The sequence below is a fragment of the Oryx dammah genome, unplaced genomic scaffold (genome assembly GCF_014754425.2).
Source record: "Oryx dammah isolate SB20612 unplaced genomic scaffold, SCBI_Odam_1.1 HiC_scaffold_17, whole genome shotgun sequence".
Lineage (NCBI taxonomy): Eukaryota > Metazoa > Chordata > Mammalia > Artiodactyla > Bovidae > Oryx > Oryx dammah.
This window is the reverse complement of record NW_024070201.1, coordinates 15,461,574-15,487,048: the sequence shown is the minus strand read 5'-3', so window position 1 is coordinate 15,487,048 and position 25,475 is coordinate 15,461,574. Positions and strand designations below refer to the sequence as shown.

The 25,475-nt window shown below is 37.2% G+C and overlaps 1 protein-coding gene across 2 annotated transcripts in view; it reads right to left on the bottom strand.

Annotated features, from left to right (window-relative positions):
- The window catches only part of CWF19L2 (CWF19 like cell cycle control factor 2), a 142,953-nt gene that overhangs the window by 72,430 nt on the left and 45,048 nt on the right, over positions 1-25,475 (bottom strand). For both annotated transcript variants that reach the window (XM_040257907.1, XM_040257908.1), the window contains 2 exons: positions 20,290-20,396; positions 7,303-7,958 (listed from right to left, as the gene is read on the bottom strand). In XM_040257907.1, coding sequence (XP_040113841.1) covers positions 7,303-7,958; positions 20,290-20,396 — 763 coding nt within the window. The remainder of the gene's footprint in view (positions 1-7,302; positions 7,959-20,289; positions 20,397-25,475) is intronic.

Here is a 25,475-nt window from a genome sequence, read left to right as displayed (position 1 = left end):
TCATCTCACATGGGTCAGAATGGTCATAATCAAAAATTCTACAAACAATAAATGCTGGAGAGCGTGTGGCAAAAAGGGAACCCTGTTACACTGTTGATGCAAACTTATACAACCACTAGGGAGAAGAGTATGGAGATTCCTTAAAATACTAGAAATAAAATTCCATACAACCCAGCAATCTCACTCTTGGGCATATACTCCGAGGAAATCAGAATTAAAACAGATTCATGTACCCTAATGTTCACTGTAGCACTATTTACAACAGTTAGGACATGGAAGCAACCTAGATGTCCATTGGCAGATGAACGGATAAGGAAGTAGTGGTCCATATACACAATGGAATACTACTCAGCTATAAAAAGGAATGCATTTGGGTTAGTTCTAAAGAGGTGGGTAAACCTAGAGCCTGTTTAGAGTGAAGCAAGTCAGAAAGAGAAAGACAAATACCATATATTAATGCATGTATATGGAATCTAGAAAGATGGTACCAATGATCCTACGTACAGGACAGCAAATGAGACACAGACATAAAGAACAGACTTTTGGACTCAGTGGGAGGAGGAGATGGCGAGATGATTTGAGAGAACAGCACTGAAACATATACATTACTATATGTAAAAGAGACAACCAGTGCGAGTTTGATGTATGAAGCAGAGCAACCAAAGCTTGTGCTCTGGGACAACCTGGAAGGATCGGGTGGGGAGGGACGTGGGCAGGGGGTTCAGGAGGAGGGGACACATGTATACCTATGGCTGACTCATATTGATGTATGGCAAAACCCACAATATTGTAATTATGTGCCAATTAAAATAAATTTTAAAAATGTGAAAAAAAAAAGGTGAAATGAGACATAAAAAGCTGAAAGAGTGTTAAAGAAAAGCCTTCAGAGAGAAGAAAAATTATACTAGACTGAAATATGGATCAACTCAAAGGAAGGAAGAGCAACAGAAATGATGACTACAAGAGTAAATATGTACTTGTTTCTTATTATTTAAGTCTCTTTAAGATAACTAAAGAAAAATAATAAGAGTTTATAACAAGTATAAGTAAACTGTATGAAAACACTAACAGAAAGGATAGGATGGGGAGAAATGTAAATAAACTACTATAAAGTTCTTACAGGAGCGGCATAATATCACTTGAAGGTAGATAAGCTAAAGATGTATGCTGCTGGGTCTTCCCTGGTGGTCCAGTGGTTGAGAATACACCTTGCAATGCAGGGGATGTGGATTCAATCCCTGCTCAGGAAACTAAGATCCCACATGCTGTGGGGCAATGCACTGCAACTACTGAACCTGCATAGTCTGGAGCTTGTGTACAACAATGGAAGATTCCACTTGCTGGACACAGACTGGCTGGATGGATAGAAAAACCAGAACTGTATATATCCTGTCTTCAGGAGACCCACTTCAGACAGAGACACATACAGACTAAAACTGAAGGCATGGAAATCAAAAGAAGTAGCAGAACACGTGTCAGAGGGACTAGACTTTACAAGAAAAACTGGAGACTTCTCTGGTGCTTCAGTGGTCAGGAAACCAACAGCCAATGCAGGGGACACAGGTTTGATCCCTGGTCCAGGAAGATTCTACATGCCCTGAGGGCAAGCCAGGGACCAACAACTACTACACTCCCTCCCCCAAAAGCAATTCCTACAGCTGTCTCCCATGACCCACATCCACAGCCACATTTTCCTCTTCTTTAACATTTGCACTCAGGATAATCCTACCTGCATGAGTACACTGTATCATACATACATATACACTAACTTTGAATTCCTGCTGAATTATCCCATCTGTCATCATTCTATATTTTTTAGCTCCTTTCAAACTTGATACTGTCTTTTCCACTAATATATAAACATATCCAAGTATCTGCACCTTAAAACATATGGGAGTGAGGGAGGCACTTTGTTAAACCCATGTCTCCCACATATACTTCTACCTCTATTATATCATAACCCACAGTTATAATTTAGTCCATGAAATCTGGCTTATAAATCCTCTTTTACAATGATAATATTCTTGATTAAGTTGCCAAAGATTTCTATTATTGCCTATGCAACGGCACATCTTTGTCATTTTTATCAGACTCTTCTCTTTTTGAGAAACTTTCATTTTCTCTTCACTTCTCAGTATACAAAGAATCAATCAAGAGACAGGATTCAAGAAGGTATGCAGACTCCAACCAAAACTCACAAGTTTCAAGAAGATAACTGAAATCTCAGAGACCTTTAAAAGAGGCACCTTTCATGGTTGTAAAATCTGTACTCCAAACATTCCTTTTCTTGTTGTTTTGATGGGGTTGTGGAGGGGGTAAAATTTCTAACAGAATTGTTTATTAGTATTGAAATGTAGATCAGGATAAATATGACAATACACAAGAATTCTGAGTATCTCTGGCATTTTCAATATTAACAGATAATTCAACACACAACAGAACAATAATAGGTATCAAATAAAGACATTACAATGAAAGCTGCTGGGCATCAATGACTGAAGAACACATGATTGTTAATAACACAGTAAAGACACTGCTCTGCAACAAACAGCAGGGACAGACTCTTCCATTTATCATGGAAGACTCTAAGCATTTATAATGGCGAGCATATGCTCTGAAAAAAACATCACCATGGCATCTGCAACTATCCTATAAAAAGAAAAAAGTACAAGCATTTCTCATTTTTCAGGGTTACTACTATATTTCAAAAGCCCTCTTCAAAATTATTTTCTGAAAAGCAAATTCTATTTTCCCACTTAAATGTACTCTTTTTACAACACACATCCATACACAGACACACCCACAACAAACTCTGGCTCAAACTTTTGAGGAAAATGTAATTTTAAAAGCTCCAATCCAATCACATTTCAGAAACCTTGAGTATACTGCAATTATTCTCTGCCTGCTGACAGTGTTCATAGATCCCATCCCTTTAATTCTTTTCTTACTACCTATTCTCAAATCTTCTCCCCTAAGGATCTCAGTACTCTTGCCTGGAAAATCCCATGGACGGAGGATCCTGGTAGGCTACAGTTCATGGGGTCGCAAAGAGTCAGACACGACTAAGCAACTTGACTTCACTTCATTTCAAGGATTTCATGACTAATACTCAGCACTTCAGAACTTGGTATCCTCTCGTGCTAGGCCATCACAGAAAATTCTGCCAAGGTTTTTAACCTTTTTAACCTTATGTAATATTTTCTATTATATAAAATGAGTTAGATCCTAATATTAACATAGATAAAATCTAAATTAAGGACATCACATTAGTTTTGCTCATACTATGTACTACTCTAGGTTTCAAACTTTTGAAAATATATTAGCTAATATATTTTCCAATAAAACAGAATTATATACAAGCACATTTTATTTCTAAGAATAAAAATCTTAAAATTACTAATCACATGGACCACTGTTAGAGGATGTTTTCCAGCTACCTCAGGGCCTAAAATTAACAAAGGAAAAGAATGATAAATTGATCACCATAAGAATGAATGAAGGGACTTCCCTGGTGGTCCAGGGGCTAAGATTCTGCACTCCCAATGCAGGGGGCTGGGGTTCAATCCCTGGTCAGGGAACTATATCCCAAATGCCACAACTAAGACCTGGCAAAGTCAAATAAATAAATTAAATAAATTTAAAAAAAAAAGAAAGAATAGATGAAAAGAGAAAAGAGGAAATCTAAAAAGGAGAAAAAAATATCACATGACAACTATAAAAATGCTCATAAAACACCCTCAAAAAGTAGGCAAAATATATGACTAGCTAATAAAATAAAATTAAAATAACATTTATAAAAATAGGCCAAACTTCACTCATACTTACATGCAAACTGAAGAAAGTTTCTATTCCTTAAAGGTACCTATGGCAAAGATTAAAAACCTCAATAATACTACAAGCAAGGAAGAGAAAAGTCATTCTCATATATGACTGGTAAGAGTGTAAATTGGTTAGTACAATGAAATATATAAACACAATTCCACTCCTTGGAATTTATTTTACAGCTATATTTAACTTGTATGCAAAAATAAATGTACAAAACTATTCACTGCAATATAATTTAGAGCAACACACTAGAAACTACCCAAGCCCAACAAAACAAAACTGATGAGAAATATTAGCCTATCTCTAAGGTTTACAACAGAATATTAAAAAGACTTTAAAATGAAAAAAAAAAAAAAGCACATACATATGGGCTGGTAAGGAAAGATCTTTAAGATACACTGATTGGAAAGAAACAAGATTCAGATCCGTACAGGCATCTGCTGGTGTATCCCAGGGCCCTCTGAAGACCCAACATCTCCAGATGCTGAAGTCCCTTATGCAAAACGGCAGTAAGCCCTTTCCTATCCACCGGGTTTACATTCAATCAACCATGAATTGAAAATACTTAGGAAAAACATTTCAGAAAGTTTAAAAAACCAAAACCTAATCTGCATAGAGTTGGCAACTATTTACACAGCATTTACACTGTACTTACAACTATTTACATAGTATTTACATTGTACTGGGTATTAAAAGTAATCTATAGATGCTTTAAAGTATATGGGAGAACATATGTAGGTTGTATGTAAAAATACTACGCCTCTTTATATAAAGTACTTGAGGATCCCTAGATTCGGGTATCTGTTAGTGTCCTGGAACCAACCTCCTGGTGATAACAAGAGATGACTGCAATTATATGTTATCTCTTGTACGAAGGTCACAGACCCGGAAAATGGACAAGCGTTACATACAGTTGCCAGATAAAACACAAGACACCCAGTAAAATTTTAATTTCAGGTTAAAAAACTTTTTTAGTTTAAGCATGTCCAAACATTTTTTATTTGTTAAATCTGGCAACCCTAGTTATATAACATTGTGCAAGGCACAAGTTCAGTTGCCTCAGTTTCTGCATCTGGAAAATACCTGGGACAATCTATGATTTCTTCTAGTTCTAAAATCAGTTCTATGATTTTTTTTTTTTTTAAGTTCTAAAATTCACAGGTTTTAAAGCTCCCTAGAATTCTGGCATTTTTCAAAAAATTCAACATACACCCAGGATAATGTTCAGACAAATTAACAACTTCTAATAATCCTTCACTGAATCCTTCCAATCCCTGAAAACAGGCATTCTTCAAGGTTGTATTCTTGTTTTCTTACTTTATACCACTCTACATGCTCAGGAATTCTTTTTTTTGTTTCACATATATGTGGATAATTTCCCTCTCCAGTCAACTATGAAATTAATAGAAAGCTTCAAAATATCTGTACCATCAAAATTAACCCAGCTAACAAAGAATACTGTCTTCAGACCACAACATAAGCTTTTAGTGAGTGCCCATATTAACTGTTTCTATCAGAAGCTTACGATACAACATACCAACATGAAGCAATTACAGAACTAAAAGGAATACTAACAATATGAGACTGTTTACATGCTCTTCTTAGCAGCAGTCACAGAAGTAAATACCTACAGATTACCCAACTGTTAAGCCAATCCTAATGATATCAGGAAATAAAGAGCTTCATCCCACTTCTACATGTTTCTAGCAACTGGGACTGGAGATAGTCTACCTTCCAGAGTACCTGGAATGAAACCTGGACAATTATATATGTGGACAGCCTCAGACCTCTCTAAACCCTGCCATGTTTATCCAGTCAGTATAACTGAATTTCTCCTTTCATTTCCTAGGAACAAAGCCCTGATTTGAACCAGAACCCATCTGACTTGGCCTCCCATTATTCAGTCTAGATTTTGCCCGCTTCCCTTCCTCCCTTCTACTTAAAGCTACACACCAGGCTTTATAATCCACAGCTTCAGATGAAGTAACTAACAAAAGTGATTTACCAGACTCAGGACCCCAAACCACAAAGCTTATACCTACTACTGCCACCAATGAATTCTATTACTTCCTAAAATCTTTTCCTTTATTGTCCCATTCATTTGGTGGTACTTTAAAACATATTTTAACAATCATTCAAGTACAGGTTAGTTATTATCCTTTGGATACACATTTTCTACTTATGGCTATTTCAAACAGTGTCAACCCTATGGGTAAATCAAGTTTCCTAGGAATGACCCACTGAACCTGGATTTCCTCACTGAATAACTCAGCCCTATATACAAGTGCTACAGGGACAATGAAAACAAAAGCAGTTAGTGCTACTGATTTTTCTAATCATTATATGTACAATCACTATCTTAACTATATTTTGCTTTCAAAACTCTAACATTAGCTATAAATCCTGTCAACTGTCAAAGTGGATTTCCTTCTCTGCAAAACCACCATTAAAATTCATGCTTCCCTCTGCAAGATCTTTCATGTATGTTTTTCACTTCATATTTGGGCTATGGCAGCATATTTTCTTTCGGTCTCCCAGACCTCCAGTAGGCATATGATATTGACAGTTATGATTGTGTGCTTAAATATGTATGAATTTCATTTGAAAGTAATATGGCAGTACTAACAAAATCTGACCAACCTAGACAACATATTAAAAAGCAGAGACATTACTTTGCCAACAAAGGTCCGCCTAGTCAAAGCTATGCTTTTTCCAGCAGACATATATGGATGTGAGAGCTGGACTATAAAGAAAGCTGAGCTCTGAAAAATTGATGCTTTTGAACTGTGGTGTGAGAGAAGACTATTGAGAGTCCCTGGACAGCAAAGAGATCAAACCAGTCAATCCTCAAGGAAATCAGTTCTGAATATTCACTGGAAGTACTAATGCTGAAGCTCTAATACTTTGGCCACCTGATGTGAAGAACTGACTCATTTGAAAAGACTCTGATGCTGGGAAAAGTTGAAGGTGGGAGGAGAAGGGGACGACAAAGGATGAGATGGTTGGATGGCATCACCGACTCAATGGACCTGAGTTTGAGTAAACTCCAGGAGCTGGTGATGGACAAGGAAGCCTGGCATGCTGCAGTCCATGGGGTTGCAAAGAGTTGAACATGACTGAGCGACTGAACTGAACTGAACAAAATCTACCAAAATATTTTATGTAGCGTATCCATTTATAAGAACTATTAAAGTCATTTAGCTATATAGATTGCAAAAAAGCGAGTTCTAAGAAAATATTCACTACTGAATTCATCTTTCAGCTTTTTGTTAAATAAACTGAAATGAAATACAATATATAAAATGAAACTACTGAACTGTTAAAGGTGCATATCTTATCTCTTACATCAAATTTAAGAAAAAAAAAATTATAACATACCTAATCAGTAACTAATGCTCTAAAAAGTACAGTTCAGTATCTTGAATCCTCTGGACCTTAGTATTCATTTATCGGTTTAGAAAACAAATGACAGAATACCTGGTAAGTGAAGATTTTGTATCCTGTAGATGTTCTTTTGTCACAGGGTCATCTCTCAAGCCTTCCTCCTGTGATTTTTCTCTCACGTTTTCTGAAACGTATCCATGGTCAACACTGTGACTGGTTTCTAGTGGTTTTTGATTTGAATGTTTCCTGTCTCCCCTCCCAAATTGACTCCAGCATGATAAACTTTCTTCACTGTTCTCTGTGGATTTTCGAAAGCCACAATGCACAGAATCTTGAGGGACTAGTGCTGAAGATGAACTAGATGGTTCAAAATTGCTGTTCTTGCTATGAAATGACACTTCTTCATCATCAGAGGGTCTTAAGAATTTAGCTCTTAAATTTACATGAGAAGAAAATTCTTGATTTTTCCTTGGACTGGGTTCTCTTCTATATGTTTCTGAAAACACAGATCTACCATCTTTTTCATCACCACTAAACTTATCTTTAGTGATACTGTTTGCAATATCCGTTGTATTATATCCACCTCTTGAACTTTTATTATATTTTACCAAGTCTGATTTTCCACCTTCTTGACTACTGTGTGCTCTATCTGAGTATGTTGGTTTCTTCCACCGTTCTCGTCTACCATCTTCTTTCGTAAATGCAGCTTTTTCAGCTTCTTTTAATTTCAACTGAAATGCTTCCATTGACTAGAAAGGAGAAAAAATTCAACAAGATATTTAAAATTAAAAATGGCTCAATGACTTGCACTCCACATGCCACTGTGTCATGATACTCTGTCATGTAGTACAATGAAAGAAAAAACTTAAAAAGCGGAATGAAAGACCTATACGATCATCCTAAATGACATAGGCTGAAATATGTACCCCTTCCAACCTCATACGTCAAACCCCTAACCCATAGAACCTCAGAATGTGACATCTGTAGAAAGGATCTTTAAAGAGGTGATTGGAGTTGGTGATGTGACAGGAAGGCCTGGCGTGCTGCAATTCATGGAGTCACAAAGAGTGGGACACGACTGAGCGACTGAACTGAACTAAACTAAGTTAAAATGAGGTCACTGGGTTATGCCTTAATCCAGTATGATTGCTATCCTTGTAATGAGAAGAATGTGGACACACAAAGAGATAAGCACACACAGAGAATATGCACACACAGAGAAAATACCATGTGAGGACAGAGCTAGAAGGCAGATACTTATGAAACAAGAAGAAAGGCCTCAGAAGAAACCAAACCCTCTAACATCTTGATCTTGAACTTCAATTCTCCTGAACTTTAGGAAAATAAATTGCTGTTATTTAAATCACCCACTCTGTGGAACTGTGTTGTGGCAGCCAGAGCAAGGAAACACACTGCTATAAAATGAATATTTTAAAAAATATGAATAATCACAGAAAAATTACCAAATAATAAAAAAATTCTGGGAGCTCAAAAGAAGCCATTTAGACCAAATGCCCAGCATTAAAACAAAACAGAATTCAGAAATCAGTAAAGACATAATATTTTAAAAGATATTTCCTACTATCAGTGAGATTCAAGATGTTACTGCATTGCTAAAACAAAACAGACTCTTATGAAAAGAAGAGCAGTTCAAGAGCAAGAAAGACAAAGAAAACTATGTTCTAAGATGGGCAGGTAGTGAACAGAACAACAGAAAGTGTTGAATCCAAATCTGCATATTCAACACTAGCCTAGGAATTTGCTATACTTGGGAAAAGATGGTAAACAAATATTAGTTACAGCAAAAAGACACATGGACAATTAATTCTACAGAACATGCATATACTTTCAGAAGGAAAAACCAAAGACGGTAGAAGCATTAACAAAAAAATTTCCCCAGCTAATCTTCTAGATCCAAAGGTCTCATCCAACAGCCTTTGGGGAAGGAAGAAAGGGAAGCATACAGAACTCATACATAAAAACATCTTAATTCCTGAGTCTCAAAATTCGTGCAGAAAATAAATTTCTCACGAAGATCAGATCAGAGGAAGGAGTGAATGTGAACAAGTGAACAACATTCTGCCAACAAAGGAAAGAAAGTAGTCTTAACAGTCTTAGTTAACAACTTTTCACTAAGTGGTAGAAGATAATGAAGTGAAGATGAAATTTTGAAAAATAATTCTAAGGTAATAATTCTAAATAAAAATTCAATTCAGTCAAATTATCTTGCCTTGACATGTACAGAAGAAAGGCATTTTCTGAAATGCAACATAACAGAAAGTACATTACTTACTAATTCTAAGGGAGAAATTATGCCCTTTATCATTAAGCCAAACCGTAAATGAGTTAGGGCAGGTATCTTTGAAAAAAGGAATTCAGGTCATAAACTAAATGGCAAATGTAATGGTTAAGTCTAAATAATTGTTCTTATAGTTGTGAAGAATACAACTGTCAAGGATAACATGCATATTTTTTAAACTTATAGTAAACTGTAATTAACATTTTCAAATCTTTCCATAAAATCTGAGAGTTGAGATGGAAAGTCATTATCTTAGATGAGGCAAAGATAATCCATTATATTTTATCAAATTTTTAAAAAAAATCTAGGCTTAACATGTTTCTCAAATTTAATGACAACGTGAACAGAATGAAAATGATGGCAGTAAAGGCAGATATTTTCACAATTTAAGCATTACCTCATAGGCAACTTTTTTCTTTCTTGGTTATACATAAATTAACGATGTCTTTATAATTAGTGGCTTCTAAAATTCAATAAAATATGGTAATAACAAAAACAACAAAAACAGTAGCTGACACAATTTATCCAATGCTTACTGTACTACACCTTTGAATCATTTAAATGCGGTCTACATAAAATGCCTAGGTTCAAATTTATTCATGAATTTCATAATCTTGGTTCTTTAAACTCTGCTGCAGTTTCCTCATTTACTAAATAAAAATAACAGTATAACTGTGGCTATTAATTAAATTTAATTATACATGAAGTAATACAACAGTAGCTGGCAGATGAAAAGCATTCAAATTATTATTAGTGCTCACAACAATTCTATGAGAATGATACTAATAAACGTGTCTTTAAAATAAAAAATAAAATAAAGCTTAAGATCACACAGCAAGAGTAACAAACTTGAAATTCAAGACTATTTAACTACACAGCAAATGTTTTTAACCATTATGTCAAAATGCCTAACTCTTTGATTCTTAACTGTTCCAGAGAATTAAGAAATTATATAAAACTTCAAAGTTTCAAAAATAAACTTATAATAACCCTTAAAATATAAAAAGAAAAATAAAGATAATACATATAAAGATATAAATGCAAAATAAAATATTAACAAATTTAATTCAGTAGTATATTAAAGTAAATGCCATGATCAAATAGGAGTTAAAGAATCCAAGAATGGCCCAAAGATAGAAAATATGTTCAAACAATTCATCTCATTAACCAAAGAAAAAAAATAATTTTATCTCAAAGGATATCAAAACAGTTATTTCATAAAAATTAGATACTCCTAATTTAAAAGCAAATTAACAAAAAAGCACCTTTCAATAAACCATGAATGCAAAGATACTTTTTAAACATGACAATCTTCATCTTAAATGCACTTAAACACAGAAGAAAGGTGTCTATATCAAAGTCCTGAAATTCTATTTCAAGAATACAAGAAAGTTTAAATATTGTAATACTGAGCAGGAAAAAGTAATCAACATTTCCATGTAACTATTTTCTGCAAAGAGTCAGACACGACTGAGCGACTGAACTGAACTGAACTGATTTTCCCAGATAAGCCAGTTTAAAAGAGCTATAGATGTAATGACAAGAGTTTTTTAAAAAATGGGCAGACTAATACCAGTCAAGTCAGAAAACATAAAGGAAGAAAGATTCAACATATACTTGAAAAAAATAAAAAATATACTGAGGATAAGGATGTATACATAACAACAAATGGAGAAATACACTGAAAAGAATAAATGAAAATTTGAACTGACAAATAACCAGTATTTTAGGATGAGATAATTCAGTATTGTTATTCAGTTGCTCAGTCATGTCTGATTCTTTGTGACCCCAGAACTGCAGCATGCCAGGCATCCCTGTACTTCACCATCCCCTGGACCTTGCTCAAACTCACGTCCACTGAGTCGGTAATGCCATCCAACTATCTCGTCCTCTATCGTGCCCTTCTCCTGCTGCCTTCAATATTAACCACCACCAAGGTTTTTTCTAATGAGTCTGTCCTCCGCATCAGGTAGCCAAAGTATTACAGCTTCAGCTTCAGCATCAGTCCTTCCAATGAATATTCCAGGTTGATTTCCTTTAGGATTGACTGGCTTCATCTCCTCACAGTCCAAGGGACTATCAAGGGTCTTCAACACCACAGTTCAAAAGCATCAATTCTTCCATGATCAGCCTTCTTCATGGTTCAAAAACCACAGTTTTGACTATCCATCCAGACCTTTGTAGGCAAAGCAATGTCTCCGCTTTTTAACACACTGTCTAGGTTAGTCATAACTTTTCTTCCAAGGAGCAAGCATCTTTTAATTTCATGGCTGGAGTCACCATCTGCAGTGACTTCGGAGACCAAGAAATAAAAGTCTGTCCTCACTGTTTCCACTGTTTCCCCATCTATTTGCCATGAAGTGATGGGATCCAATGCCATGATCTTAGTTTTTGGAACATTTGAGTTTTAAGCCAGTATTTGCACTCTCCTCTTTCATGTTCAAGGGTCTCTTTAATTCCTCTTTGCTTTCAGCCATAAGGGTGATATGTCATATGATATCTGAATACCTTGAGGTTATTGATATTTCTCTTGATTCCAGCTTATGCCTTATCCAACCCAGAATTTCTCATGATGTACTCTGCATATTAAGTTAAATAAGCAGGGTGACAATACATAAAGTACTCCTTTCCCAATTTTGAATCAGTCTACTGTTCCATGTCCAGTTCTAACTGTTGGTTCTTGACCTGCATACAGGTATCCTAGGAGACAGTTAAGGTGGTCTGGTAGTCCCACATCCTGAACAACTTTCCACAGTTTCCTGTGAAAAGGCTTTAGCATAGTCAATGAAGTAGATGTTTTACTGGGATTCTCTTGCTTTCCCAGGATCCAATGAACATTAGAAATTTGATCTTTGGTTCCTCTGCCTTTTCTAAATCCAGGTTGAATATATGGGAGTTCTTGGCTCATATACTCTTGAAGTCTCGCTTGGAGAATTTTGAGCATTACTTTGTTAGCATGTGAAATAAATGCAATTGTGTAGTAGTTTTAACATTCTTTGGCATTGCCCTTCTTTGGTACTGGCATAAAAACTGACTATTTCCAGTCTTGTGGCTACTATTGAGCTTTTCATATTTGCTGGCATATTGAGTGCAGCACTTTCAGAACATCATCTTTTAGGATTTGAAATAGCTCAGCTGGAATTCTATCACCTCCACTATCTTTGTTCATAGCAATCCTTCCGAAGGCCCACTTGACTTCGCATTCCAAGATGTCTGAGTTTAGGAGAGTGATCATACCATTGTGGTTATCTGGATCATTAAGATCTTTTTTGTATACTTCTGTGTATTCCTGTCACCGCTTTCTATCTTCTGCTTCTGTTAGGTCTGCACCATTTCTATCGTTTATTGTGCCCACCTCTTTATAAAATGTTCCCTTCAATTCACTTCAGTTCAGTCACTCAGTCGTGTCCGACTCTTTGCAACCCCATGAACCACTGCACGCCAGGCCTCCCTGTCCATCACCAACTCCTGGAGTCCACCCAAACCCATGTCCATTGTGTCAGTGATGCCATCCAACCATCTCATCCTCTGTCATCCCCTTCTACTCCTGCCCTCAATCTTTCCCAGCATCAGGGTCTTTTCAAATGAGTCAGCTCTCTGCAGCAGATGGCCAAAGTTTCAGCTTCAACATCAGTCTCTCCAATGAACACTCAGGACTGATTGCCTTTAGGATGGACTGGTTGGATCTCCTTGCAGTCCAAGGGACTCTCAAGAGTCTTCTCCAACACCACAGTTCGAAAGCATCAATTCTTCGGTGCTCAGCTTTCTTTATAGTCCAACTCTCACATCCATACATGACTACTGGAAAAACGTGGTATCTCTAATTTTCTTGAAGAGATCTCTAGTCTTTCCCATTCTATTGTTTTCCTCTATTTCTTTGTATTGTTCAGTTAGGAAGATTTTCTTATCTCTCCTCGCTATTCTTTGGGACTTTGATTCAGATTGGGTATATCTTTCCTTTTATCCTTTGCCTGTCATTTCTCTTCTTTTCTCAGCTATTTGTAAGGCCTCCTCAAACAACCATTTTGCCTTTTTGCATTTCTTTTTCTTGGGGATGGTTTTGATCACTGTCACCTGTCAGTTCAGTTCAGTTCAGTTGCTCAGTCGTGTCCAACTCTTTGCAACCCCATGAATCGCAGCACGCCAGGCCTCCCTGTCCATCACCAACTCCAGGAGTTCACTCAGACTCACATCCATCGAGTTGGTGATGCCATCCAGCCATCTCATCCTCTGTCGTCCCCTTCTCCTACTGCCTCCAATCCCTCCCAGCACCAGACTCTTTTCCAATGAGTCAACTCTTTGCATGAGGTGGCCAAAGTATGGGAGTTTCAGCTTTAGCATCATTCCTTTCAAAGAAATCCCAGGGCTGATCTCCTTCAGAATGACCTGCCTCTTGAGAAACCTATATGCAGGTCAGGAAGCAACAGTTAGAACTGGACATGGAACAACAGACTGGTTCCAAATAGGAAAAGGACTACCTACGTCAAGGCTGTATATTGTCACCCTGCTGATTTAACTTATATGCAGAGTACATCATGAGAAACACTGGGCTGCAAGAAGCACAAGCTGGAATCAAGATTGCCGGGAGAAATATCAATAACCTCAGATATGCAGATGACACCACCCTTATGGCAGAAAGTGAAGAGGAACTAAAAAGCCTCTTGATGAAAGTGAAAGTGGAGAGTGAAAAAATTGGCTTAAAGCTCATCATTAACTTACATGCAAAGTACATCATGAGAAATACTGGGCTGGAAGAAACACAAGCTGGAATCAAGATTGTCGGGAGAAATATCAATAACCTCAGATATGCAGATGACACCATCCTTATGGCAGAAAGTGAAGAGAAACTAAAAAGCCTCTTGATGAAAGTGAAAGTGGAGAGTGAAAAAGTTGGCTTAAAGCTCAACATTCAGAAAACGAAGATCATGGCATCTGGTCCCATCACTTCATGGGAAATAGATGGGGAAACTGCCACCTGTACTATGTTACAAATCTCTGTCCATAGTTCTTCAGGCACTCTATCAGATCTATTCCATTGAGTCTATTTGTCACTCCCACTGTATACTCATAAGGGATTTGATTTAGGTCATATACCCTGGCCTAGTGGATTTCCCTACTTTCCTCACTTTAAGTCTGAATTTTGCAACAAGGAGTTCATGATCTGAACCAGTCAGTTTTTGCTGACTCCATCTTCTGCTCCAAGAATATAATCACTCTGATTTTGGTACTGACCATCTGGTGATGTCCACCAGATGTCTACCATCTCTTGCGGTGTTGGAAGAGGGTGTTTGCTATGACCAGTGTGTTCTCTTGGCAAAACTCTGTTAGCCTTTGCCTTGCTTCATTTTGTACTCCAAGGCCAAACCTGCCTGTTACGCCAGGTATCTCTTGACTTCCTTGCATTCCAGTCACCGATGATGAAAAGGACATCTTTTTTGGGTGTTAGTTCTAGAAGGTCTTGTAGGTCTTCATAGAACCGCTCAACTTCAGCTTCTTTGGCATTAGTGATTGGGGGCACAGACTAGGATTACTGTGACACTGAATGGTTTGCCTTGGAAACGAACAGAGATCATTCTGTTGTTTTTGAGACTACAACCAAGTACTGCATTTCGGACTCTTTTGTGGACTATGAGGGCTACTCCCTTTCTTCTAAGAGATTTGCCCTCAGTAGCAGATATACAGGTCATCTGAATTAAATTCACACATTCCAGACCATTTTAGTTCACTGATTCCTAGAATATCGATGTTCACTCTTTCCATCTCCTGTTTGACCACTTCCAATTTACCTTGGTTCATGGATCTAATATTCCAATGCAATATTGTTCCTTAAATCACCAGATTTTACTTTCACCACAAGACACACTGACAGCTGGGCATTGTTTCTGCTTTGGTTCAGCCTCTTTATTCCTTCTGGAGCTATTTCTCCACTCTTCCCCAGTAGCATATCGGGCATCTACTGACTTGGGGAGTTCATCTTTCAGTGTCACATTTTTTTGCCTTTTCATACTGTCCAAAATCACTGCAGATGGTGACTGCAGCCATGAAATTAAAAGACGCCTTCTCCTTGGAAGGAAAGTTATGACCAACCTAGACAGCATATTAGAAAGCAGAGACAAAACTTTGTTAACAAAGGTCCATCTAGTCAAGGGTATGGTTTTTCCAGTAGTCATGTATGGATGTGAGAGATGGACTATAAAAAAAGCTGAGTGCTGAAGAATTGATGCTTTTGTACTGTGGTGTTGGAGAAGACTCTTGAGAGTCCCTTCGATTGCAAGGAGATCCAACCAGTCCATCTTAAAGGAGATCAGTCCTGAGTGTTCATTGGAGGGACTGATGTTGAAGCTGAAACTCCAATATTCTGGCCACCTGCTGCAGAGAGCTGACTCATCTGAAAAGACCGTGATGCTGGGAAAGATTGAGGGCAAGAGGAGAAGGGGATGACAGAGGATGAGATGGTTGGATGGCATCACTGACTCAACAGACATGAGTTTGAGTGAACTCCGGGAGTTGGTGATGGACAGGGAGGCCTGGAGTGCTGCGGTTCATGGGGTCACAAAGAGTCAGACACGACTGAGAGACTTCACTTTCACTTTTCACTTTCTTGCATTGGAGAAGGAAATGGCAACCCACTCCAGTGTTCTTGCCTGGAGAATCCCAGGGACAGGGGAGCCTGGTGGGCTGCCGTCTATGGGGTCATACAGAGTTGGACACGACTGAAGTGACTTAGCAGCAGCAGCAGCATAGCAAATATAAGTAAAAAGGAAACATGAAACTAACAGGAAGATTTATTAAAAGGTCTTAAGTCAATATCCCCAAATGAGTAAATACTACAAATAAATCAAATGGCAAAAAGTATATGAAAAAAAAAAAAAAAAGAATCCACCTGATTAGTAAATGATAAAAATAAAAGCAAAGAAAAAATCTGCTTACCAATCACAGTAGCATAGACTCTAGAAAACATAATACTACTATTGAAAATCATATAAAAAAAAGTAATTTTATTAAGTGTAATTCCTTCAATCCTTCTACAGAGAAATTTTGCAATATATATCTCACTTTAAGTATCCATATCCTTTAATTGGCAATTTCACTTTTAGTGATTCTTTTAAGAAAATAACCAGGTAAGTACAAAACATTCATTGGAAAAGATGGTTATCACAGTGCTATTTAACAGGGAAAAAAATAAAAACATATAAATATCTCTCCACTAATATAAATAAATAATGGGTTGTTGTTCAGTCACTAAGTCATGTCCAACTCTTTGCAACCCATGGACTGTAGAACACCAGACTTCCCTGTCCTTCACTATCTCCCAGATTTTGCTCAAACTCATGTCCATTGAATAGGTGATGCCATCTAACCATCTCATTTTCTGTCGTCCCTTTCTCCTCCTGCCTTTCCCAGCATCAGGGTCTTTTTCAAAGAGTCAGAACTTTGCATCAGGTAGTTAGGTACTGAAGCTTCAGCTTCAGCACCAATCCTTCCAAAGAATATTCAAGGATGACTTCCCTTAGGATGGACTGTTTGACTCTCTGCAGTCCAAAAGACTCTTAAAGAGTATTCTCTAGCACCATGGTTCGAAAGTACCAACTCTTCAGCACTCAGCCTTTTTTATGGTCCAATTCTCACATCCATACTTGACTACTGGAAAAACCATAGATCTGATTATATGGATCTTTGTCAGCAAAGTGATGTCTCTGCTTTTTAATACACTGTCCAGGTCTGTCCTAACTTTTCTTCCAAAGAACAAGCATCTTTTAATTCATGGCTGCAGTCACCTTCCACAGAGATTTAGGAGCCCAGGAAAATAAAGTCTGTCACTGGTTTCATTTTTTTCCCATCTATTTGCCATGAACTGATACCATGATCTTAGTTTTTTGAATGCTGAGTTTAAGCCAGATTTTTCACTCTGCTCTTTCATCAAGTTTCTCTTGCCTCTTTGCTTTCTGCCATCAGGGTGGTATCATCTGCATGTCTGAGGTTGCTGATACTTCTCCCAGCAATCTTGATTCCAGCTTGTGACTCATCTAGTCAGGTATTTCACATGATGTACTCTGCATTTAAGTTAAATAACCAGGGTAACAATATATAGACTTGATGTACTCCTTTCCCAATTTGGAACCAGTCTGTTTTTCCAAGTCTGGTTCTAACTGTCGCTTCTTGACCTGCATACAGGTTTCTCAGGAGGCAGGTAAGGTGGTCTGGTACATCCATTTCTTTAAGAATTTTCCATAGTTTGTTTTGATCCACACAGTCAAAGGCTTTAGAGTAGTCACTGAAGCAGATGTTTTTCTGAAACTCTCTTGCTTTTCCTATGATCCAATGAATGTTGGCAATTTGATAATCTGGTTCTTCTGCCTTTTCTAAGTCCAGCTGATATACTGAGAAGTTCTTGGTTTATGTACTGTTGAACCCTAGCTTGAAGGATTTTGAGTATTACCTTGCTAGCATGTAAAATGAGCACAATTATACAGTAGTTTGAACATTCCTTGGCATTGCCCTTCTTTGGGACTGGAATGAAAACTGATATTCTCTAGTCCTTAACCACTGTGGAATAACCAAATTTGCTGGCATATTAAGTGCAGCACTTTCATCTAAAAGCATCTTTTAATCCTAAAGGCATCAACTTTTAGGATTTTACATAGCTAGGCTGGCATTCCATCACCTCCACCATATAAATATATGTATAAATATTAAGAGATAATTAAAATGTATGTATTTACTGGCATCCAACTATGTCTGCTTGTGTAAGTTTGAAACAAACAGAATGTAGACTGTAAGCTTATGCTATGTCTGTTGTCAGACTCTTTCTGATCCCAGAACTGAAGCTCTCCAGGTTCCTCTGTTCACGGAACTTTTCCAGGCGAGAATAATAGAGTGGTTTGCTATCTCCTGCTCCAAGGGATTTGCCCAACCCATGGATTGAACTTGCGTGTCTTAGGTCTTCTGCATTGGCAGGCAGATTCTTTACCACTGAACCTCCAGGGAAGCCCAGTCTATATGCCTACTTTTGTAAAACTATTTTAAAATTATATAATAATTAGGAAAAAATTAAATATATATATATATATCAAAATATTAATATAGATTCTATTCAGTTCAGTTCAGTCACTCAGTCGTGTCTGGCTCTTTGCAACCTCATGAATTGCAGCACGCCAGGCCTCCCTGTCCATCACCAACTCCTGGAGTTCACTCAAGCTCAAGTCCATTTTATAAAATTATAAAAGAAATGCATATTTGTTTTCTAAAGAATACATAAAAAGTGGAGAACAGTCCAAAGTGGAAAAGTCTCTTTCATCAATAGAATCCCCAACAATCTCACTCCCTGGAAATAACTATTTTAGCTTCATACGTGCCCTTCTAAAAATTGTCTGTGCCAATGCAAATATATGGGGTTTCCCAGGTGGCTCAGTGGGTAAAGAATCTGCCTGCAGTGCAGAAGACACAGGAGATGCAGGTTCAACCCCTGGGTCAGGAAGATCCCTTGGAGAAGGAAATGGCAACCTGCTCCAGTATTCTTCTCTGGGAAATTCCACGGACAAAGGACCCTGGTGGGCTATAGTCCATGAGGTTGCAAAGAGTCAGACATGACTGAGTGACTGAGCACAGCACAGAGTGCAAATATAGGTATGTATATATGTATATCAGTTCAGTTCAGTCGCTCAGTCATGTCCAACTCTTTGCAACCCCATGAATCACAGCATGCCAGGCCTCCCTGTCTATCACCAACTCCCAGAGTTCACTCAAACTCATGTCCATTGAGTCAGTGATGCCACCCAGCCATCTCATCCTCTGTCGTCCCCTTCTCCTCCTGCCCTCAATCCCTCCCAGCATCAGAGCCTTTGCCAATGAGTCAACTCTTCGCATGAGGTGGCCAAAGTACTGGAGTTTCAGCTTTAGCATCATTCCTTCCAAAGAAACCCCACGGCTGATCTCCTTCAGAATGGACTGGTTGGATCTCCTTGCAGTCCAAGGGACTCTCAAGAGTCTTCTCCAACACCACAGTTCAAAAGCATCAATTCTTCAGCACTCAGCTTTCTTCACAGTCCAGCTCTCACATCCATACATGACTACTGGAAAAACCACAGCTTGACTAGATGGACGTTTGTTGGCAAAGTAATGTCTCTGCCAATAACAATTCTCTCACTTTTTGTTTACTCCTTTCTAAACCTCTTTATTTCAAATTTTAAAAAATAGGACATCAACAGCTACTGAAACATAAAGATTATTCACACATTGTGAATGGGGGAGCTGGTTCTAAAATATATTGCTTCATTATTCCATTGTTTTATACACACACACACACACACACACACATAGTAATCATGCCATGTTTTAAGTAAGTCAGATCATGTTGTATAACTTAAGCTTATGCAGTACTGTATGTCAAGTATATCTCAATAAAACTGGAAGAAAATGAATATCACTTTCTAAAAGCAAAAAAAAAACAGTACTTATATCAAAAGATATTCTATGGAGACTTTCCTATACTATTGAAATTTCTTCACAACAAGAAAATGCTGATTTTACTTTAAAAACATACATTCTTAAACTGTCCTTACTTAAGTTTCATATTCATTAAATTTTATATTTAAATATGCTCACAGGTTTATCTAAAAATGAAATGTAAAACTTGGCTTCAGCAATTGAAGAGAGTTAGAACTGAAATTTAATATCAAGTCAATTAAAAAATGTACCCTAGCACAAAACACTAACAAAGTTAAAGTCAATTTCCATATAACTTTGAAAATAATATTTATCTCCTAAATACCAAGACTTACCCCATATCTTTCAGCTACAATGTCCTCAAAATTTCTATTTTGTTTCTCAGCTTGTTCTTTCATTCTTTGATAAGACTTCCTTAGCCAGCTTAAACCACCATCTTCTACTGAAATTCAATTGCAATATTAAATGTCAGTACTTTTCATGTGGTTATAACAGAATATTTACTGCTACTACAGTAACTATGAAATTGCATATTATTCTTTGAACATATAAAAATCATAAGTGCATTTAAAATTCAACATATATTTGAGTGCCTATATATGTAAGGCACAGTTTTGCAATAATGAGAAAAGAAAAACCAAAAGAAACAACTGGGAAATTCCATGATGCTCCACTGACTAATACTCTAGATTCCCAATGTACAGGGGCCAAATTTGATCCATCAGGGAACTAGATACCACATGCTGTCGCTAAGAGTTCACATGCCGCAACTAAAAACACTGCACGCCATAACTAAGAGTTTGCATGCTGCAACTCAGTGTTTGCATGCCACAATGAAGATCAGAGACTGTGATGCAACACTCAGCACGGTCAAATAAATTTTAACAATAAATATTTAAAACAAATAAAAAGAAATAAAAATAGAACTACCCTAAAAAACCTGTAATCTAAGAAAATGAGGATAAGAGGAGATAAATATAACAAATATTACATTTTATCAAAAGAGTATTTATCACTATTATAAAGAGTTACATAAAAATGAAAAAAGGGGAGAATTATTTATAAATGTAATATGAGGGGACAATGTCACACACCAGGATGAAAATCGAGTTGGATTTCTAAGAGTATGCCTCAAAATAAATTAAAGCCGAGAAACGTACACACCTAGTTTTTTTTAGGGGAAAAAAACTACTTCAGATATAACTTAAAGAACATATAAGGAGATGAGACCAGTCAAGATGCTGGAACAGAAGGACCCGAGGTTCACTTCTTCTCACAAGCACATCACTAATTACATCTACAAATGAAACAATTTGAATACACCACATGCTGAACATTAGCAGAGGATCTTGGATACATTAAAAGACAAGAAAAGATCCCCAAATGACCAGATAGGATGGTGAGAAGAGACATAAAACAAAAGAGGAAACGAGATGGAATCCATAATCTTGGGGTGGTGGGGCTGGGGTGGGGGGGGGGGGAGTGGCTGAAGAAGAGGAGAGGTTACCACATCAGGAGAAGGCCCCTTGAATATCTAAGAAAACTGAAATCATATCAAGCATCTTTTCTAAACACAACACTATGAGACTAGAAATCAATTACAAGAAAAAAAATGTCAAAAACACAAACACATGGAGGCCAAACAATATGCTACTAAATAACCAAGAGATCACTGAAAAAATCAGAGGAAACCAAAAAATATAGAGAAAAACAATAACAACACAACAACCCAAAACCTATGGGATACAGCAAAAGCAGTCCTAAGAGGGAAGCTTATAGCAATTCAATCCTACCAAGAGAAACAAGAAAAATCTCAAACAATTTAATCTTATACCTAGAGCAACTAGATAAAGAAGAAAAAAATCCGAAGTTAGTAGAAATAAAAAATTTATAAAAGTCAGAGCAGAAATAAATGAAACAGAAACAAAGAAAACAATAGCAAAAATCATTGAAACTAAAAGCTGGTTCTTTGGGAAGATGAAGAAAATTGACAAACTTTTAGCCAGACCCATCAAGAAAAAAAGAGAGAGGACTCAAATCAATAAAATTTCAAAAGAAAACAGAGAAATTACAACTGACACCACAGAAATGCAAAGGATCAGAAGAGATTACTGTAAGCAACTATAGGTCAACAAAATGGACAATCTAGAAAGAATGAACAAGTTCTTAGAAAGATACAACTTTCCAAGACTGAACCATGAAGAAACAGAAAATATGAACAGATCAATGGAAAGAAGTGAAACTGAAACTGTGGCAAACTCTATCCAAAATTTAGAGAAGAGACAAAACCGACTCTTCTGGAACTCTTTCAGGAAATTAGAGGAACACTCCAAAACTCACCTAAAAGGCCACCATCACTCAGATACCAAACCAAAGATCTCACACACAAAAAAGCGAAATTACATGTCAGTATCACTGATGAACACAGACGCAAAAATCCTCAAAAAACGGCTAGCGAACATAATCCAACAATACATTACAAGGATCATGATCAAGTGGGGTTTATCCCAGAGATGTAAGGATTACTCGATACACACAAATCAGTCAATGTGATACATCATATTTAATAAACTTAAGAATAAAAACCACATGATTATCTCAATAGATGCAAAACAAATTTTTGACAAAATTCAACACACTTTTATTAAGGGGAAAAAAACCTCTCCAGAAAGTGGGTTTAGAGGTAACCTGCCTCAAAATAATAAAGGCCATATAGGACAAACCTACAGATAACATCATACTCAGAGGTGAAAAGTGGAAAGCATTTTCAGTAAGATCAGGAACACAACAAGTATGTCCACTCTACCACGTTTATTCAACATAGTATTAGAAGTCCTGGCTACAGCTACCAAAGAAACAGAAATTGAAATTGAAAAGCTTCAATACTTTGGTCACCTGATACAAAGGGCTGACTCATTAGAAAAGACCCTGATGCTGGGAAAGACTGAAGGCAGGAGGAGAAGGGGATGACAGAGGATGAGCTGGTTGGATGGCATCACTGACTCAACGGTCGTGAGTTTGAGCAAGCTCTGGGAGATGGTAAAGGACAGAGAAGCCTAGCATGCTACAGTCCACGGGGTTGCAAAGAGTCGGATATGAATGAATGACTGAACTGAACTGAAACTGGAAAAGAAGTAAAATTCACTGTTTGCAGATGACACGGTACTATGCACAGAAAATCCTACAAGATGCTACCAGATAACTACTAGAACTAATTTACTAGAATTTGATAAAGATGCAGGATACAAAATTACTGCACAGAAATCTCTTGTATGCATACCTATGCACTAACAAAGAAAGATCAGAAAGAGAAATTAGGGAAACAATTTCATTTACCACCACAAAAAAAGTAATAGAATACCTAGGAATAAGCCAATCTAAAAAGATAAAAGATCTATACTGAGAAAACTACAAGATACTGATGAAAGAAATAAAAGATGACTCAGATAGACAGATACACCATGTTTCTGGTGTATGGAATGGAAGAATCAATACTGTGAAAATGACTATATCACCAATCTACAGGTTCAATGAAATCCGTATTAAAACTACCAATGGCATTTTTCACAGATCTATAACAAAAAATTTTACAATCTGTATGAAAACAAAAGAGATCACAAACAGCCAACACAACCTTGAGAAAGAAAAAGAGCTGGAGGGGTCGGGCTATACTACAGGCTGACTTCAGACTACACTACAAAGCTAGAGTCATCAAGAGAGTGTGGTACTGGCACAAAAGCAGACATACAGATCAATGGCACAGGATAGAAAGCCCAGAGACAAACCCACCCACATACGGTCATCTAATCTATGACAAAGGAAACAGGAATATACGACGACAGGAAGACAGTCTTTTCAATAACTGGCACTGGGAAAACTGAACAGCTACCCGCAAGAGAAAGAATCTGGAGCATACCCTAACACCATACACAAAAGAAAACTTAAAACAGATTAAAGACCTAAATGTAAGGTCAAATACTATAAAGCTTTTAGAGGGAACCATAGGGAAAACACACTCTGACAAAAATTGCAGCAATATATTTTTCAATTCATCTCCTAAAATAATGAAAATAAAAACAAAAATAAATTAATTGGCCTAATTAAACTTCAAAGATTTTGCACAGCAAAGGGAACCATGAACAAAACAAAGCGAAGAATCTCAGGATGGGAAATGATATATGCAAATGAGGCAACCGACAATGGATTAATCTCCAAAATATACAAATTTCTTCTCATGCAGTTCAATATTTAAAAAAATTTCCAATCAAAAAAGAGTGGAAAACTTAGACAGATATTTCTCCAAAGAAGACCTTCAGATGGTTAAAAAGCACATAAAATGATGCTCAACATTTCTCATTATTAGAAAAATGCAAATCAAAACTACAATGAGGTTATTACCTCATCCTGGTCAGAACGGTCATCATCAAAAAATCCACAAATAAACAAAAGAATAAAAAACAAAACAAAAAACTAATAAAAGATAAAAAAATAAAACAAAAGAATAAATTTTCTTTTTTAATCCACAAATAATAAATTCTGGAAAGGATTCAGAGAACAGGGAACTTTCTTGCACTGTTGGTAGGAATGTAAATTGATATAGCCACAGTGGGGAGAATGGTATGGAGGTTTCTTAAAAACGAAAAACGGAACTACCATATGACCCAGCAATCTCACTATGGGGCATGTATCTTGAGAAAACCATAATTTAAAAAGAAACATGTACCCCGTTGTTCACTGTAGCACTATTTACAACAGCCAGGACATGGAAACAACCTAGATGCCCATCAACAGACTACTGTATAAAAATGTGGTACACACACAATGGAATACTACTCAGCCATGAAATTGACTCATTTGTAGAGATGCGGCTGTATCTAAAGTCTATCATACAGAGTGAAGCAAGTTAGAAAAACAAATATCGTATATTAACACATGTATGTGAAATACAGAAAAATGGTACAGATGAACCTACCTGCAGGGCAGGAACAGAAACACAGAAGGACAGAAAGGACACATGGCCACACAGGGGGAAAGGGAAGGTGGGATGAACTGGAGATTAGGTTCGATATAAATACACTACCATGTGTAAAACTGATAGATAGTGGGAACTTTCTGTATAGCACAGGGAGCTCAGCTCAGTGCTCTGTGATGACCTACCTGGATGGGACAGAGAGAGGGAAGTTCAAGAGGGAGGGAATATATCTGTAAATATAGCTGATTTGCTTCATTTTAGAAAAAAAATAATACAACATTGGAAAGCAATTATACTTCAATTAAAAAGCAGAAGGGCTTCCCTGGTGGCTCAGTGGTAAAGAATCTACCAGCCAATGAAGGAGACATGGGTTCGATTCTTAATCCAGAAAGATCTCACATAACACAGAGCAACTAAGCCCACGTGTCACACTATTGAGCGTGTGTTCCAGAGCCTGGAAACGCAAGTACTGAGTCCACGTGCCACAACTACCGAAGCCCAGGCACCACGCCAGTGGCCCACAGGAGAGGCCACCACAAGGAGAAGCCC